Source organism: Peromyscus leucopus, chromosome 6, assembly GCF_004664715.2.
Source record: "Peromyscus leucopus breed LL Stock chromosome 6, UCI_PerLeu_2.1, whole genome shotgun sequence".
Classification (NCBI taxonomy): domain Eukaryota; kingdom Metazoa; phylum Chordata; class Mammalia; order Rodentia; family Cricetidae; genus Peromyscus; species Peromyscus leucopus.
The window spans coordinates 16,542,093-16,561,957 of NC_051068.1; the positions used below are offsets into that span (position 1 = coordinate 16,542,093).

The 19,865-nt window shown below is 43.6% G+C and overlaps 1 protein-coding gene across 1 annotated transcript in view; it reads right to left on the reverse strand.

Moving 5' to 3' along the window:
• Positions 1 to 6,598: 6,598 nt before the first annotated feature.
• The window catches only part of Anxa5 (annexin A5), a 31,198-nt gene continuing 17,931 nt past the window's right edge, over positions 6,599 to 19,865 (reverse strand). The window contains exons 6-13 of the mRNA XM_028858500.2: positions 18,550 to 18,640; positions 15,513 to 15,592; positions 15,055 to 15,111; positions 11,304 to 11,397; positions 10,446 to 10,541; positions 8,357 to 8,415; positions 8,031 to 8,153; positions 6,599 to 7,101 (exon numbers count right to left, since the gene is read on the reverse strand). Of these exons, the coding sequence (XP_028714333.1) occupies positions 7,039 to 7,101; positions 8,031 to 8,153; positions 8,357 to 8,415; positions 10,446 to 10,541; positions 11,304 to 11,397; positions 15,055 to 15,111; positions 15,513 to 15,592; positions 18,550 to 18,640 (663 nt within the window). The 3' untranslated portion in view covers positions 6,599 to 7,038. The remainder of the gene's footprint in view (positions 7,102 to 8,030; positions 8,154 to 8,356; positions 8,416 to 10,445; positions 10,542 to 11,303; positions 11,398 to 15,054; positions 15,112 to 15,512; positions 15,593 to 18,549; positions 18,641 to 19,865) is intronic.

The window sequence follows — 19,865 nt, forward strand, 5'->3', positions numbered from 1 at the left end:
GTGTTAAAAAGTATAATGAGGTGAATATAATAATAATTCTACATGTATGAAGTTGTCAAAGAATACATTTTAAAAACAACAGTAAAGCAAACTCCTCTCTTTGCTTGGTGAAAAGCAGCTTGCAGTGAGCTGGATGCTTGCTGACGTCTGTGTGGTCTGCTTACTCCAAAGAGTTTTCACAGTGACAGTTCTCCTGGAGACATATACTGGGCTTGACTATTCGAAAAAGCAGTTCGTCACAAAAACATTAACATAATAGGGACCACACTGTAGGTAAGTTTCTTATCCCGTCTTTTCCCATTTCTAATCAACAAACATTATCTAGAAACTAGAGATGAAACAGAATCTTTTCCACATTAGTACATGCTGGAAGGCTCTTGCTTCCTACACTTGAGCCCACAATGCCCCCGAAGGTGGGTAGACCTGAGGCTTGTACACCAGAGTGTGGTGCTACTGATAGACGAGGGAGCCTCTAGGAAGTGGGGCCGAACAGAAGCTAGGTCACTGGGGGTGTGCTCTTAAAGAGGATAGGGGACTCTGGCCCTTCCTTCTCCGTTCTTGCTTCCTGGTGGCAATAATGCCAGCCTCTTCTCTGTCACTCACTCTCCTTGAATATACTGGGACCCATGGGTCCAAGAGCAACTGGCCAACTGACTGTGGACTGAGAGCTCTGAACAAATACAACATCTTTAAAAACCAGCTGTCTTAGGTACTGCCACGGTGAGGCAAAGTCTTCCTCTGGCCCATGTGCGGGTGTTGATGGTATGTGTGGAAAGCATCCACCATGGCTTTCTCCTCCAGGATGTTTATGGTCTGAAGACTGCTCCCCTACAGAGACAGGGATTAGCCAAACCTATCCCTCTGATCCAGCTGTGTGTCATAAAGCCTCCCAGTTTATCTGCATGAATAACCACACCTGTGGTTCACTCGTATATTGTAAACACTTGAAGCATCTGGGGGCTGCAGTTTCTCCATTGCAGAGCCCGGTGGCCCCCAGTGTTTCTGCGTATCTGTGTGTTTGTCTTTTCTTCATTCCCTCACCAGCTGCCGGGCCCATCCCTGGAGCTGTGCAGAGCATGGCACACAAGGCCTTTATCCACACCTATGGGATCTTTGCTAAATTAAGTGAAGAACTGCACCTTGCCATTATTTTATTTTGCATTACTACCATGAATGTTTTTATCCATCATTCCACATGTTTCAAAACTTATTTCACCTACTCTGTAAATTATTTTTTCATGTCCTTGGCCTTCATTTTCCATGAGTCATAGTCATTTTGCTTTCAATGTGAAATTGTATATAGGTAGTTAGTGGTTGCTGGGGCAGTCAGTGATCACCCAGTTACCTTTACAGAAGCTATTTTCAAGAGGGACTGCCTGGTTTATGTGTGTGTGCACATATATATGCATATATAATATATGCCTTAACATATATTACACATGATATATATATATATATATATATATATATATATATATATATATATAAAGGAAATTATGCCTTTGAGTTATAAGTATTTTATTGGTGGTTTTCTTTTAAGCTTGCCTGTTGGTGTAAGTTACATCCACACATCAGTTTAATAATTGAGCACATTCAGACTTGTATCACCGTCCTACTGAGAACACTTCCTCCAGATCCACTCCACACAGGGCTCATCTAAACAGCACGGATGACCAGAAGGTGGAGCTGCCTACAACTGTTTAGGACCATGTGCATGAACAGACTCTATCATGAGCAAATCAGATTGATACTCTTCTTTGCCTGTACCCAAACAATTTAATTCATGTCTCGAGTATCTTTTCAGTATCTCTTTGTACAGATACAAGATAATATATAGTTTTAGTCCCTTCCTTATAGACTACTTTTCAAACATGAGTTAGGAAAAGTTATGGACATTCTTCTGAACCCTGAACCCTGTTTCCTCACCTAGGGTCTTGGGGACTCTGCCATAACATCCATAGAAAACTGTCATAAGCCCCATGCACTTGTTTATTTGAGCAGTCTTCTGTGTATAGATATGTAGGTCATTCCCAGTCTTTTGCTAAAATAAACAGTGTCATGATAAGAACCTTGTGCGTGTGTTGTTCATAAATAGATAGTGGACGAGTGCCCAGAGTTGTTGGTGGGTAGACGGTAGTGGTTTTATGGCGCTGGGAAGTACTGCCAGTGTGTGTTGGCTCACTTCCCATTTCTGTCACGTAAGAGTTCCTCCCTCACCAGTGTGCCGACACTGTGGCACACAGCTTTTGAATTCCTGACAATCTGATTGGCAAAGAAGGAAACTGTGACGTAACTTGGATCTGCCTCCCTATTAGCTTTAAGCACCCTCCATGTGCTGAAGGCCCAGCTATATTTCTTATCTGGAAACCCTTTCTTTTTAGTTTTTCATTATAGCAGTGGCTTCTTCCGAGACAGGGCCCTGCTACGGAGCCCAGTCCGTCCTCTGAACTGACCGCAGTCCTTTGTCAGCACCCAAGAGCTGAGATGACAAGTGTCTGCAACCACGCTTGGCTTTGCCCCTTTACTTTCTGGGCATTGTTTGTATACTAAGCTCTTTGTTATAGAAAGTAAGCATTTCTCGTTTTTTCTCATCTTTTACTTTTACTTGGACTCATGATGGTGTTTTACCTTTCCACCATCTTTTGTACCTTCCATCCCTCCTTCTCTCCCTCTTACCTTTTATTGCTGTGAAGAGACACCATGACCAAGGCAATTGGGGGCTATACTTTGAGAAGACTGCTGACCAGTCCTAATGGCACCTTCACCATCCTCAGCTTTCAGGTTGAGCCACTCCTTACTAGCAGACACCTCACCAGTAATTAGGCAGGAGGTACAGACAGGCCAGGTACTTCTTCCATGGACCTCTCTCCTGGGGAATGCACCCCAAGCTTCATGTCACATTAGCAGGTACTTGTGAGGTCCACAAAGTAGTCTGATACCTGACCAAGTCTGCCTCCTTCAGGTAGAAATTCCTGACCTGTCTGTGCCCTCCTGTGTCCCTAACTCCATCCCAGCACCTACTTCCATTGACTCTAAGTGCTGTGGCCCACAGGAATATATCATAAGAACTCAGCTGGTTATGGCAAAGTCACTACCTGGAGGGATCAGGGAATTCCCCCAGAGGAAGTCAAATTCCAAGGAGCTTTTGGTGTTATTTGGCTTGTTATATATCAGCTGTATTCTGTTATGAAAATCATGTGTGCCTTCATAGTTTTCCCAATTGACTTTTCCCTAAGAAGGGCTAACAGTGTGGACTGATCACTCTCTGGACACACACATTCCAGGTACTTGGAGAACAGCCTTGGGAAAGACTTCCTCTGGAATCAGATATCTCCCTTAGCCACTTTCAAGGACTAATAGGAATAAGAGTCCACATACAAGTCTCCTGATTTAAGGTCAATTTCACAAGGAGACACTGCCTAGGTCAGGTGGATGTTAAGTAAGAGTTTTATACCATTTAGCTCGGACCCTCCTTTCTTTTTTTTTTTTTTTTTTTTTTTTTTTTTTTTGGTTTTTCGAGACAGGGTTTCTCTGCGTAGCTTTGCACCTTTCCTGGAGCTCACTTGGTAGCCCAGGCTGGCCTCGAACTCACAGAGATCCGCCTGGCTCTGCCTCCCGAGTGCTGGGATTAAAGGCGTGCGCCACCACCGCCCGGCCGGACCCTCCTTTCTTACAGCCTTACTAACTTTATAGACCTCTAACTCCTTACCTCACTATTTCTAGGAATATTTAGATAATCTTCTGCACTGACAGCTATGCTCAGCCCGAACCCCAGTTCAAGCCTCCCTGTAATTATCATTATTGGCAGCATCTGGCCAGGTCCATCCCCAGATGGAGGAAAGTGCCTTATCAGAGATAGCTCTATACTCTCTAAGAACAGACTTAAGCATCCAGACTACCTGTTTGAGAAGGCTTGACGAATGTGCCAATTAAGCTTACCTTCCTCCTTTCCCAAATCTTACCTCTAGTTCCAGATCTGCCTTTATCATCAAAGGCATCTAGATGTACACAGGTTGCCTAGCGACTGAGCACACTTTCCCCCACCCTGCAGAAAAATGGTAGATAGCTTGGACAGATAGGAGCCACAGAAAAAAAAGAAGACAGTTTTATTTTCTCCCATTGACTTAGCAACTTATAGATTCTTAACATTTTCTACCAATCATGTTTAAGACTATTGTTGAGCACATAAGATCCCTCTTCTTAGATATTACCTGAGTTTAGTCTTTAGTTAATTCACTTCCCCTTAGTCACTTCCCTTTGGGGTTGCAAATGATAATTAACAATTACTGTCCCTCTATGTGATTCTTCTCAGTCCTCCATTTGACCCTGGAAGCCTGACTTTACACTGCCAAGGGATTACTGCTTGTAAGTGTATATATACCAAGATTTCCAGGGCACAGGGACGGAGAAGAGAAAAGAGAATGGAAGAACTAGATGGGTAAGAAATTGAGAGGAATAAACTGAGATGGGGAAGGACTAGGTTGAAGGGCTAGAAGAGAGGACTAGAGGAATGAGATGGAAGATGAGGAAGAGCCAGATGGGGAAGAACAAGATGAGGAAGAACGAGATGAGAGAAAAGGAGATAGGAGAGGAGCTGACATGGGAAAGAACTAGATGGATGAGAACCTAGAAGAGACAGAACTAGATGACAGAATTAAGATAGAACCTGGAGGGGACAGCAGATAAATGTAAAGAGAAATTGGGCAAGAAAGGAGCTAAAAATGAGAGCAGAGTATAAGCTGTGTAGAGAGAGAACCGACACAGAATAATAAAGTGTATGGACTAAGGAGTTTCATGTACATACTCATTTTTTTCATCAAAGATTAATTATCAACTGGTTGTAGATTCTTCCTGGATCCTGGGAGGGGACTATTGAGGGGCTGGACCTCCATAGTCCCAGATATCTAAGAGGCAACTAAAGGAAATGTCTTACTTATGATGTACCTCCTAAGTTTATCATTTTGAGATTTACCCAAACAGAGGAAGTTCAGAACTAATCTTATCTTTTTTCCTCAATGACTGCCAAGTTGTCTCCACATGAGTTATTTTAAAAGGAACTGCATTGTTGTACAGTAGTATAAGACCTACCTACTCCGGGACTTCTATCTGCAGTCATTTACGAATGATAAATGCACAAAGTTCTTATTGTGATACTGTTTGAAACAAAAGACTGGAAAGAACCTAAGCGTTTCAATATCGGGGCTTGCTTTTTCATTCATCAGTCTATTCATGCGCCAATTTTGCAGAATTTTAATGACTCACCAGGTTGTAGCTCAGTGGTAGAATACTGCTAAAGACCTGCCTGAGCACCAGCACCATGAGAGAGAGAAGAGAGAGAGAGAGAGAGAGAGAGAGAGAGAGAGAGAGAAGAGAAGGGAAGAGAGAGAAGAGGGAAGAGAGAGAGAAGGAAAGGGGGAAAAGGAGAGAGAGAGAGAGAGAGAGAGAGAGAGAAGGAGAGAGAGAGAGAGAGAGAGAGAGAGAGAGAGATGTAGAGGTGAGGCTGGCTTGGGATGTGTGGTAAGTGTGGTAAGAGCCTGTCTCCACAAAGGGCTACATACCCTCACTGCTCTCATTTAGATGAACTGATGAGTCTCTTTGAACATGACCTAGTTCTGAAAAGCCCCACTGTTTTCCCAGGGAGTTCACATGGAGATCTGGCAGGGGTTACAAGCTGGATAAATACAGCACAGGGTAAGGCATTCCCGTCTGTATTTAAAGCCAAGTGAGCTATTTTTCTTTTTCTGACATAGCTTCACACTGCAGTCAGGCTGGCCTGGAACTCCCAGCAGCCCTCTAGCCTAAGGCTTCTCAGTGTTGGGTTCCAGGTGTGAGCCACGATACCCAGCCCCGAGCTTGGCGGATAAATCCAACTTTACATCATCTCACACCCAGTTTTTACATTTTCCTTGGTGATTCTGTAGAGCACCAAGGGCTGTGAAAAGATCGCTGTTATTACTTAAATTTTTTGAAGGGAGATTAACATTTTACTTAGAAAGCAAAGGTAACCCTAAGCATGCGTGTAAGCACAAATAACAAAATGACTCCACTGGAAAGGCACCCTGAACGCAGGAAACTGAAAGGCCAGTATTAGGAGAGCTGAAGACATGGCTTCTAAAAGATACTGTCTGTGATACTACCTCAAAGGGGAGAGCCGGCAAAGGTGAAGAGCAAAAGTGAAAGCTAACACTCTGAAATTTCAGGTTGTGCAAAAATCACTTTTTCTGCTAGTAAGAAACACACACTATTGCCTTAGCTGATGAAGAAATAAACCTCTTTACCTTTCCTCACCCGGAAACTCTCTCTCTCTCTCTCTCTCTCTCTCTCTCTCTCTCTCTCTCTCTCTCACACACACACACACACACACACACACACACACACACACTCCAGTGCCACTCCACCCCACGCCCAGCTAGGCCACCTCCCCCATCCCTTCACCATCCTTTACCTCACTGTATTAGGAAATTTGGTCTGCAGCACTGTATTGTATTTTTAGTACCCCAAGACCAACTATAATTTTAACTTTTACTAATGCCACTGCCAAATGCCTGGTTTCAAAAGGATATCATTGCTAGGTAAACTTTCTAAACACATACAGGAGTCCGAGGGAAGGAAATGTTTATTTGTCATTAATCTTTTTTGATACAACCATCATAATTTTGCAGGTCTAATAGAGCAGTAAGCTTGATTGACAGCATTTCCAGGAGCTCACAATTTCATGGCTAAGGTTCCGATCAAGGTAATATGGTTATTAACTTAATATAAATGAAGCTTTAAAAAAGGTTATAAAAAGCAACCTGAGCTCTTTATAGAGAATATTAATAACTCAGACATTAGACTTGGAGGCACGAGTGAAGGTCAACACTAAGGTCGACAGGGAGACCACAAGGGTGTGCCGCTCTTGTCATCTACGACACATTTGGTCATTAGCATACTAGTGTGAGTAAGGCAGCGAGTCAGGCGCAAGAATACAAGCATGGCTGCATGTGCTGAAGCAGGACGCGGTGGAGGCGGCAGGCACGGAGCACTCCAGCCAGCCCCTCAGTCATCTTCTCCTCCGCAGAGCAGCAGCAGGGTTTTCTTATAGTCTCCAGACGTGTCGCCCTGGAAGCCAAACACAGTTAACTCAGTGACTCACAAGAGCCGCAGGAAATGAAAGATCAAGACTGATCTGGGCATGCATTGTGTTCCGATGACTTTTCTCCCGACTGGGCAACTTCTCTGCGTGACTCTCACAACAGGAATGTTACACAGGGAAGTTCCTACCACCATCGCTTAGTTTAACTTTCTAATTTTACCCCTCAAGGGCCATTCTCTTAATGACAGTGGAGTATGTTCTTCCAGCTAGAAACAGACAGGGCAAGGAAACTTTTCCAGCTATGTTAAAATCATCAAGCTTTCCAAACACTCCCAGTTTCTCTTAGGTTAACAAAGGTTCAGGGCCACCTGGCTGCTGTGGCTTTTCCTCAAACACAAGCACAGAACATGCTTTTCTCAACTTTGCCTCATATATCAGTATGTGTGAAATACTAGTGTCTTAAGTGTGCCAACTCTCTAGTGCCCTTCAGCCCAAGCACACATACCAAATACATTAAATGCAAAGCTTTGCCTAACTGAAACCCTGCTCTACCGGGACCGGTCCGCAGTGACTTTTATGCCCCCACAAGAAAGGCTGTCGAAAGAACTGCCAAATGTCAAGGTCACAGCTTTTACAGTGATAGCAGTATTGGCCTTGACCCTTGCTGCAGACAGGACCTGACAGCAGAGAAAAAGTGACCCGAGAGAGGCATTCACAAAGACAGCTGATACTGCGGAAACACAGAAGAACACAGTCTAACCACGGGCAAAGTCTTGGGTCTGTTGGGCCTTGCCGTGCCTGTAACCCAGCTCTCCCTTTAGCCTCCTCGGAACCCCCAGCTCTGCTCCTATGACTAAAATGTGTAATTGAGCACACGAACTGGAGGATTCTTTCATCCATCCTGCAAGCTGCCCACTGTCTGGCTCTGGGTTTCCAACATAAGAAAAAGTTCTACCTTGATCATAGAATACAGAGAAGTGGCGAAGTTCTTCCTAAACTCCTTCCTAATGTTGAACAGATCAATCTCACTCCTCGACACCACGACTCTGATGAGGGTGTGATCGTCCGTCCCAGCACCCTTTAAAGGAGAAAGAACAGAGATGTTGAAAGTCTTCACATACAGCATCAAATGCCCCTGGTTTGACATAAGTCACTTCAGTCTAGCAGTTTAGTAGAAACAGGGTACACGGTTGAAGAAGTAAACTCCAGGCTGTTGTCTAAAGCATAATCAGACAGAGAAGGATGCATTCATTAGACAGAAGGTTCCCAGGGTCCACTCACCTTCATGGCATAGTAGAGGGTCTCTGCAAGGTAGGCAGGTATGCTCCGAATAGACTTCACTAAGAAAACACATAATATAACTATCAGATGCTATTCTGACATGAGAAGAATGACGTCATCACAATGCGAACACTGTCTCGTGTTCCTAGCTCTGTTTCTAAGTGTAAAAGTGAGATGTTCAGCTGGGTGGTGGTGGCACACACCTTTAATCCCAGCACTCAGGAGGCAGAGGCAGGTGGATCTCTGAGAGTTCGAGGCCAGCCTGGTCTACAGAGTGAGTTCCAGGATAGCCAGGACTGTTTCACAGAGAAACCCTGTCTCAAAAAACCAAAAAAACAAAACAAAACAAAACAAAAAACCCAGAAAACCAAAAAACAACAACAAAAAAAACAAACTGAGATGTGCTTCTGGGGTTCCTCACCAACCATTTTCTTAGACGCTAGCTTGGTTCTCCCCCAGAGGTCTATGCAGGCACAGAATGGCACTGGGCCAGAGGCTCGAGTCTTCTCTGTACCTTTTGTTCTCTGAGGTCTTTGCTGGCACCTGAGTAATTATTCATGAGTATGATGAGTAGCCTTCATCACTGATAAGGTATACAAGTAGCTTGGAAGTTTCTGTTCCAAGATGTTCAAATCAAATGATACAAGAAGACTATTACACTCTCTGGAGGCACTTGGACTGACTTCCTGTGTTCTCTCCTAATCCTCCAAACTAAAACTCACAATTCACATAAGCAGGCTGGATGTATCCACTGAAGTCCACACTGCAGTCCACACTCGGGGCCAGGCTGACAGGGAAGCAGCTCTCCTCCTGCCACATACAACTGACACAGTTAAAGCTGTGCAGACCACAGTCCACTCAGCAAAGGACACCTCGCATATAAAAACTTGGTGGTAGAAAAAAAGACAATCCTTAGGCTGTGAGATTTATTCTTCCTTTTCAAAGATGAAGAAAAACAGCTTTTCAGGCAGACTGAGAAATTATCATCTGGCTAGGGGACAAAATCCATATCATTGACATGACAGGAGATGGGATGGTGGTTGTTTTCAGGTTAAATAATACAGAATTTTAAGTAAGTGCTCAGAATCACTGTGACATTCATGTTTGTCTCCATCATGAAAGAGCCAAGTTTCCAGCTCACAAAGTTGGCTCTTTCGTAACTTTTGCTCATTCTCCAGAAAGGTCGCCTTCAGACCATGTGAAACCAGGACCTCAGGATTTGGGGATTGGCTAAAAAAAAAAAAATAGTTGACTGCAAACTGACTTCTCCAGTTCTTCTGAGCACTTAAAATTCCCAATTATTTAACCCGAAAACAAGCACCATCCCATCTCCTGTCACATCAAAGATATACACTTTTTTTCTAGTCAGATTATAATTTCTCAGTTTGCATGAAAAGTGGTGAGGACAGTATTCAAAAGAATTCTAAAACCCACAGAAAAACAAGCCTCTGTGATAACATCCACAGCATCAGAGGGCCACAGTATTATTTTTCATTTATTTGTTTTTCCGAGACAGGGTTTCTCTGTGTAGCCCTGGCTGTCTTGGAACTCACTGTAGATCAGGCTGGCCTCGAACTTACAGAGATCAGTCTGCCTCTCCCTCCCAAGTGCTAGGATTAAAGGTGTGTGCCAACACATGCGGCTGTACTTTTTTTTTTTTTTGAGACAGGGCTTCTCTGTGTAGCTTTGGTGCCTGTCCTGGATCTCGCTCTATAGACCAGGCTGGCCTCGAACTCACAGAGATTCACCTGGCTCTGCCTCCTGGGTGCTGGGATTAAAGGCGTGCGCTGCCGCCGCCGCCGCCGCCGCCGCCGCCGCCACCACCACCCAGGTGGCTGTACTATGTTTAATGTGATTTTAAAATGAGTCTTACTAATGCTCTTAGTATTACACATAATCAGGCAAATAACCATGTCTCCACAACATCAACCTAGACTTCCCAAAGGAAATCTCAGGAGTTTGGTTTATCCAATGTCGTATAATTCCCTTACTTTCCATGAAGAAACGTGATGATTTTCAGATTTAGCTTCAACTGGATGAAATCAATTCATACCACAATAAATATTACACACACTGTGAATTCACCTACCCACAGCCAGGAGCAACTGCTCCAAGTTCCCTGAAGTCTCTCGGTCAATGGTTTCCTCAATCTGAAATCCTGATATCGTCATGTACTTGTCAAACACTAGAAAAATAAGAAAGAACATGCGTCCATACTCGCTGAAGAAATCCCGCCCTCCTTGCTGCCAGGGCCACTGTGTGCTAAGCCCCAAGCACCATGCTTGGATTCCACACATTGTTTCATAAGTGCTGATTTCCTGGCCTCTTGCTGGTTGTCATCAGTGAGACCAACAGGTAAATCTGCTGTGAAAGATTTTGAAAAGTCCATTTCCTTCCTTCTAAAAGGTGATCAATAAATATGACTGATTTAACTTTTTCTCCTCTTTCTGCTATGAAAATGAGGCTTGGAGTTACAGCAGCCATCTTGTGATGATGAGGTAAAGAAGGGACAGGTTAACACAGAGGACAGTGTGGCAGGAAAACAGAAAGATACACGTCCTGCCAAATCAACCTCGTTGTACCCGAGGAAATAGAGACCGACCAACTGTTAAAGCCATGAGGAGGGGTTTCTGTCGCTTGCCATCAAACTAATTCTAAACTGACACTGGCATGGGAACTGAATGGATGCATAGGAAGTCTTAGGGACCAACGTGCAGGGAAGTTCTTAGAGTAGTCGCTCCTTGGTGTCCCTCATCACCTCTGAGGGTGGAAAGACTGCTGAGGGCATCTAACTTTGTAAGAGCTACAATAGCAGTGTCAAGATCTGTGAGATTTCTCCAGATCAAATTGAAAACTGATTTTGCTCTGGGGCAGGTGTCTTCTCAGACTTGCCCACACACTTTCCAGATTTCCCAAAGCATTGGTCTCAAACCGTGTTTTTACTTACCTCTTCTCAAATGAGACACACTGCGTGTCCCAAAGATGGTGATAAACTTTTCTTCATCTGTTCCCCACTTCAGCTCTCCAGCCTGGAACAAGGCCTGCAAGGAACCACCCTGCATGAGTCAGTCACTGTCCTGGTTTCCCAGCACTCCGCCCCTTCCTGAACAGTGAATCTGCCTGCCTGGGTGCCAAGTTAATGGGTCACATGCAAAGCATGGAAATGACAGAAAGGACACAGGAGCTCATGCATGTTGACGGGAATGTCCCATCTTCCAGGAGTGGTGCCATGGTTTGGGAAAGCTTCTGCCATCTCACTGTTGAACATGGATTTACAGACAGGAAAGTAATTCCATGAGAAGTTGTCTGGGCTTGGCTTTGTTCAGCCTATAGCTGCTGTCATGTTTACAGCACATGACAGAAAGAAAAACGCCACAATTCCCGCTTACATCTGTGATTTAAGTCAAGTTAGTTATAGAACACCTTGGTACACAGCCACACAGATCATGGTAAAATGCTCAAACGTTATAGGTTATCACAGTGGTTGGCGTCTGTAGGGCACTTAATAAATACCCTTGAAACCGCTTGAGTACCCATATTCACCTTTGACATGAAAAGCACAAATGTTCACAGAGTTCATGGACAAGCTTACAAAGCTTATATGTGAACATTATGAAATCTGAGGTGAAATGTGGCTAATCTTTACGATGTCATACAGTTACACATTTTTTAGTTACTGTTTTAACAGACAGATCCTTGTTGGGCCAAGAGGAATGTAACTTGCCCGGAGACGGCCTTCTGCCTCAAGGACACTCCAAATAAAGACAAGACACGACAGTGGTTTGCCTGTGAGTATATGACAACTGATCTTGGTGGGCAAAAGCATTCAGAATATAGTGGTCTACAGCTATTTTTTATTTTACCAACAGACTATTAAGAGATAAGACCCCTCCCAACATCTTTGTACTCAATAAACACAATTCTCTTTTTTCCTCTCCCTCCTTCCTCTAAAGGTCCAGTCCTCTGTCCAGAACAAGCCTTTGGCAAGAAAGGTGATAAACATCAGTTTTAACACTCTTAAAATGGTAAGTCAATTTAACACATTTTAAAACGTCAAACTGGGAGCTGGAGAGACTGCTCATCGGTTAAGAGCATTGGCTGTTCTTCCAAAGGACCGGGGTTCAATTCCCAGCACCCACATGGTAGTTCACAACTGTCTAACTCCAGTTCCAGAGGATTTGACACCCTCACCGGGGAATACATGCAGGCAAGACCCCAATGTACATAAAAAATAAATGAATCTTAAAAACAAAACATTTTTTAAAAGTTTAAATTGATTTAAGATGTTTAAAATTATTTTTTTTTAAAAAAAATGGTGAAGTATTGTCTAGGAATTCAGTTCCCAAGCGAATGAATGACTCACTGTGCCTTATCAGATTCCCGAGATAACAGGCCTGCCTCGGTGCCAAGTATCAGTAGAGAAAAAACTCAGAGGTTTGTGCAAAAGCCCTTCACTGTCTCAGCTTCCTCTCCACCAAGAAATCACAGATCCTCCTAGTGAAGACAGTCTCGCTGCCTTTGCTACAAGGGACAAAGGGTGTGTGCTGGCCCAGACCTGAGGGAAGCAGTCTGCACAAGGCTGGATTACTGATTTGAACAGTCAAGTGGGCGTGGCCAGTGTGGCTTGCTCTCTGCTGCTCCTGGTCATGGCAAAGGGAGGAAATCAGGGGATTTCAAAGTCCCCCCCACCCGCATAAGGCAGTATTTACACATACAAAATCTCACTTTCGGTATTCTAATGGTCACATCTGCTGCATGACAGGTAAGTGACATGTCCACAGTCTGGGCAATCAACACAGTCCCCAGATAAGGACATCAGGGCCTGGAAGACTATGAGAACCCCACCCAGACCTGTAGGGTCCTGAAGCCCAAGATCTGCAGTTGATTCACAGGCCCACGGACCTGAGAGACAGTTCTGTGCAACAAACGGTGAGAAGAAAAATCAGTGAGAAGGTTCGGGGGACGGCTTTCCGTAGGCCTCACACAGCACAGTGCCGATTACATCAACTATGCCGGGAAGTCTGCCCACAGGGCCCTCAGGTAGGCCTCACCACTGTCATCTGAGACTGCACTTGGCTTCCCTCGCTGTAACCATTGAAAAGCTTCCAGAACTCCTAATCCTGAGAGTAGGAATGTGAGAACAGTACTGTCTCTCATGAAAACCCATGGGAACCAATCCTGGAAAGCAATGTGATCATCTGAAACCAAGCAAAGCCCCTAGCTGGGGGAGAATGAATCAAGAGGTCTCTTCTTGACCTTTCTCTGCAAGAACGTGGACTTAAGTTGGATCTGAGCTTTTAACCTGCATTTAGTAAACACTTCATATGATACAGGAAATCAGAACAGGGAGCTAACATTGAACATGAGGCTTGTTTGGTGGAAGACAGAGGGTGTTCGAGTCCCAGAGTCAGGCTGGGGATTGGAGTTCCATTGTTACTCAGGGGGCCTGGGCTTGTTCCCTTAGTCACAGCAGGGAAAGGCCTCCTGGACCTGAGTGCGGCGCTTACTCACGCGTCAGGTACGGACTGAATGCCAGCAGCACCCGTGTAGGAGCTGAGGCCGGAACCGAACTGACACAGTGCCCCGGAAAAGCAGGCCGAGGCAGGAAGACGGGGACAGGAAGCCTGGGGTGGTGCTACCTGTTTTGTGTGAGGGCCACCTGACTTGTGCCTTGAAGGTCAGGAAGGGTCACACAGGAAGCATACGAGTGAGACTGGCCTTTGAAGAGATGGGGTAGGAACGAGAGGAGAAGAAAAGAGAATTCAAGGTGGGGTGGAAGGCCTAAGACACGGATTACAAGGTTTAATAAAAACTTTATCCTGAGGAGAGTGAAACACGAAGTTTGAAGGGCTTAGAGAGGAACACGGCACACCTGATATTTACAAGGTAGAATGGGCATGAGTGAACTACTGTACAGTGAGTCCTCAGTAAATGTTTCCTGTCTTCTCCAGGGAGGCCAGGACCACAGTGATTGAAGCTGTTAAGAAATCAGCCACTGAAAATATAACTTTCCTCTCCTTAGCAAAGTCAGAGACATATTGCAGGCAACTGCAGAGTGGACAACCTGTCTCCCGTTTCCATGGCACCTTAACTGAAGCATGACCAGAGACGGGCTACAGCAGATGATTCTAGGAACCAAGTACTGGAGGACCAATTTCCAGGTTTCAGCTCTCATGTTTCACATTTCCTAATGCATAGTCCTTACGTGTGACTGTTTTATAAACCACACTGAGATTGCACTGGGATTCAGAAATCCCTGAAGTGAAAATGTTCATTTGGGGGTTGATAAAAAGTAGCTGTCAGAAGCACAATCATTCTGTTTGGAACACTGTCAAGGGAAACAGAGAATTTCCTAATGCTGAAATAAACTAATGTGTCACTTCTTTTGTAATAAAATGCCATTTAAACCATAAACACTTTATTCATTCTTCCTTATTTTATCATACTAGGAGACCTATTCCATCATGGCAATAGAATGGTAAAACAGGGTTGTTTTTTTAAATTGTCCATTTTGTGAATGATAATAAAGAACATGCCTAGGTGTAACTTGCAATATAATTTGTTTACTTTTATTTCAGCTTTGGATAAAATTATATTGCTGGCTATATCAAAGTAAGAAAAACTTACCTATAAGGGTCATATGTTTTATAGGAAGCTGCTAAATACATTTTTTACAAAATATAATAGACCTTACTCACCTGAGCATCCAGTTCAACTTGAGCATCATCAATTGCGGTATCGGGGTCTCTATTTGCCTGTAAGAAACGACATCACACACTGGACCATGGAGCATCCTCCTTCTGATGGAAAGATGCACAGGCACTCCCTCTCCCCGGAAAACCATGCTTGTGCTAAGATCATATCACCGCTGCAGCATGCTGCACTACCACACAGCAGCATGCACCAGCACAACCCTGCTGATTCTAAATTCTGTGAATGAACGGGCTGCATACAGCTGCACGAAATGAATAATGAGTTAGCTATTTACAGTCCGAATCAGATATTCTGAGACACAAACAAGCACAGGCAGCATGTGGCCATCACAGTGGGAATGGGCACATACCAGTAATTACTGAAAGACTTTTAAGTGGCCTTAATACAGGTAGGCCATTCCAACCCAACTCCTTAATCAACCATGTTAAGTCTCTAGCAGTACCTGAAGGAGGACCACCAACATCCTCTGGTAGTACCCTGAGGTATCCCCCACCACATCATCTTCCAGGCTGGAACCGTATTCTGCAAAACAATGATTTCACACTTGTTCATAGCATCTCTCAACTAGAAAAACCCTGCCCCATTAGTCAAATGAACAAGACATACAGGAAGACAGGTTATATTTGATTAACAAAAATCTTCTCTAGGCCATCTCTGAGTGCTCAAATTCAATAAGTGAGCGGCTGGATGAAAATGGGCTACATTAATGTCCCCAAAAGCATTCACTCAAGCCTAAATTATGACAGCCACTTAGAAATGCTCTCTCTAAATGTCATTAGTAATATGCAGACACAGAATGACAGTGTAAGGCTTTGAAAGCGTGATAATCATGAAGCTCTGCTTCTCTCAAATGTTTTATGTGATTTATTTTTTGCCAGATGTTTTCCATCCTCTGAATTCTTGTCTTTGCATGGTCCTATCTCCACCAATAAGATACTTTTCCTTTGCAGCAATTAAGTTACTTCTGACAGACAGCAATGACTGTTTAAAGTATGACCCCTCCTGCCTCGGGTTCCAACTCCTCACCTCAAGGTCATAGGAAGGGGAGAGCTGAGCGCTACTGAGTCATATACCCTTTCACTAACTCTCAAACTGCTATTTTAAAATGTTCCCGCTATAAGGCATTAAAATACTTAGTCATTGTTTGAAAGCGGGACTATTTTAAAAGTCTGGTGCTTCTTTTTTTTTTTTTTTTTTTTTTTTTTTTTTTTTTGCATGTTAGAACCAGTTACCCAAATACGAAACCTGTGGGCATCTGATTCCTTCCTCTACTCCAACACCTGCAACTAATTATCAAATCCCCCCAAACATTTGCTCCCCTGGTTTGTACTCTTCACGCCCCTTCCTCCCAGCAACCTCGGTGGTGCCATAATTACTGCACAACCTCCTCCCTGCCTCCCTGCAGAGCTATTCATCCAATACACATCTACACTCAAATCTCCATCAGTCCTTCAACTGCTCCTTCAGATTCCATCAGCCATTATACTGCCGACCCAAGGTCACGCTCATCATCCAGGCATGCAAATCCCCTGGACTGCCCACCTACCCAGTGTGGTTTATCTCCATAACAGACACACATTTGCCCTTCCCTAGAGTCAGGCTCTGTCAGCTCTCTCAGTCTACTGTCCTTGACGCAGGGTCCATGCCACTGATGATCAGAGTCACCTTTGGTACTGAAGACCCATCTTAGCCTTTCCTCCTCAGTTTGCTGAGTTACAAGGAATAAATAAAACATGGATGTATTTATGGTATACATCATGCTTGATACACTGTGAAATGGTTACCACAAACTAACTAACCACCATGTAGTTTTCTATGAATGGTGAAACACTTAATTTCTAGTTTCCTAGAAAATTTCAAGCATATGATATAATGCTATGAATAGTCTCCATGCTATAGCCAGATTCCCAAAACCTGTGCACCCTGCTGCACTGTGCGGTGAGCACCATCATCTTCTCCCAGAACCTGTGCACCCCACCGCACTGTACAACGAGCACCATCATCATCTCTCTTCATTGTCCCTCCTGTCCAGCCTTGGCAAACACCACATTACTCTCTCTACTAACAGCTTTATCTGTTTTATCACTTGGTTGGATTCTCCCCAGGTGAGGTCATGCAGTGTTTGACTTTCTGCCCCGGCTCACCTCACTTAGGTACATAATGCCTTCTATGTTGACCTGTGCTACTGCAAATGTCAGAAGTCCCACATTTAAAGCTAAACAGTGCAGCACTGTGTGTGCATGTGTGTACACCCAGCCCGTTTCTTCCACGCATTTTTCAATGGATGCTTAGTATGTCACCTACACTTGAAATTCAACTATCTTGTTTGCATTATGAAGCCTCACCTAACACCCAAAGCTACGATGCCCTCTCCCTCCTGTCTGTATCCTGAATTAATACTCTTCATGCATGACTTTTTAAATTTCACCATCATTTAAATACTGACTATAATCTCATTGAGGACAAGAGCTGTGCTGTGCATGCCTTCTATGTCTCTCGGGGCAGCAATGGACACAGAGCCATGCCCAGTAACACACCCAACGGGATGCAGCATGCACATTTACCGCAACACAGATGCTCAGTGCTCAATATCAGTGCCCCTAGATGGAGAGCTCTGAAGATCACATCAAATAAACTGCCACTGTGAGATATGTGTATCACCTCTGCCATAGTGGCAGCAACCATCTTGACTACAAGGAGAAGCTGGAAAGAGAGACTCGGGTAGTTATTTAGTTGTCCTAAATTTCATACTGTTCTGATCTTGTGGGTTAACAGCATCACATCTAAATTCTATAAGCTAATCCTACTGGAGAGCCACAGCCACTGGCTAACATTCCAAGCCGAGTCCAAAGACAGAAAAACCTGACACGATCATAACTCTCTTCCTTCATTTTCATGGACTTGAATACATTCAAGGCATTAAAATATGGACTAGACTAAAATACACACACACACACACACACACAACACACACACACACACACACATAACACACACAAAGTAGGCCACACTAAAAATAACAACTAAAATACAGGACACGTTAGCCAAGCACTCCCAGCAGATGGACAGCCTACCTTTATCAATGTTTTATCAAGTCCAGTCTGGAAAAGGGTTTCAGTCTTTCTTTCTTTTCCCCAAAATGTCTTCTACATAGCTCTTAATGTCTAGTGTAAAGTTGAATTGATTTGAAGAAACTTAATATGGAAGAAAAAGCCAGTCTATTCCTATAGTGTCTGCAAGTCCTATGCAAAAAGAAACTGCATCTCCCTTACAGGTGCTGTCAATGACTATAATGGGAGTAAAAAGGCGGAGTGTGTTCCTCTATTATTTTGTTTGCTGTCTGCTTTTTATTGAATGAGAAGAATAGACTGCTTGACTTACAGTTCATTCACTCAACTATCATGTACAGCCTGATGCCTGATCTACACAGGACTGCATCCATGTAGACAAAGGGAAGGCAATGAACTCCAACTGCTCACCTTCTTCATAAACCTGTTTTATGGCCCTTAGTTCTTCAGGTGTCCTTGAAGCAATAATTTCTGTCAGTACTTTTTCGTTGGTCCCAGCTCCCTGTTGGAAGATTTAGTTTTAGTGGAGAAAACATGTCAATAAGATAAAAAAAAAAAAAAAGAAAGCTATTTCCCTGGATGTTATCCAAATTACATAATTACAAAAATATCCAACATAACATGGATTTCTTTGTATACATGTTCTATTATTACAGAGTTAAGAAATTCCACACTAATTTTCTTTCCAGAGACAATCCAATTCTATTTTACTTTTTATTTTGCTGAATGAAAAATAAAGTTTACTTTTCTATGTCCATCAAACATACCATTACAGTTGAGATCTTTAATGCTGTCCCCCTAAAAGCCCAAACGTTAAAAGTTTGGTGCCCAGAGTGGCACTAGGCACTGCTAACCAAACCTTTTAAGAGGCTTTTAGGTCACCGGGGGAATGTCTTTAAAGGGGATGGTGGGACCACAGTTGTCTCTTCTCTATCTCTGGCTTCCTGCCTGGCTACAGGCCAAAAACCTTGGGGCCAGTTATTTATGGACTTTAGCCAAAGTAAACCCTTACTGCTTAAGTAGGTCATCTCAGGTAGCAGAACAGAGAGATGGCTGACAATGGAGACCACTTGCTGGAACTCACTTTCTCTTTCTAAAAAGTAATTCTAGCTGGTTTCCTTTTCTGTACTTATAAAAGTCATGCCTGCACTGCTACATCAGAACATATAAGCAGCAATACAGCTACATTTAGGTTTGTCTGTTTAAGACAGCATATTTTCTATTTCTGCTTCTTTGTAAAAACTCAAGCACTAAAATACCTAAGTTCATCCCTATGGGAAAATCTGAGTTGCTAACAATGCTTGAGATGTATTCTGTTAAAAGGCCCCTTTCTCAAGGTCCTCAGGTCTCAGTTACTTCAAAACTGTAATTGCAAAACAGCAGGGAGACTCGGAAAATGCAGTCTCCTGACTGGGTAATTCCCATTCTTCTGCTGTGTGAGCAGAATCCCTGAGCTGCTTACTTTGTCTACCGATTCAGAACCCACCAAGGACAAGGCACTCCTGTCACCGTCTGAGCAAATGTGTCAACACAGTCAACTACCAACTTTCTATTTCAAAAATTAAAATATCTCATCAGTAACATTTCCATAGCCTAAAAGTGAACTGAAAGTATAAAACTCCAGCACACTAAAATTTTAGGCAATATTTTTGAGTTTAACTCTATGTGAAGATTGAATGACACATGTGGTAAGGGAAAACACTGGACCAATGAATGTAGATCAACAA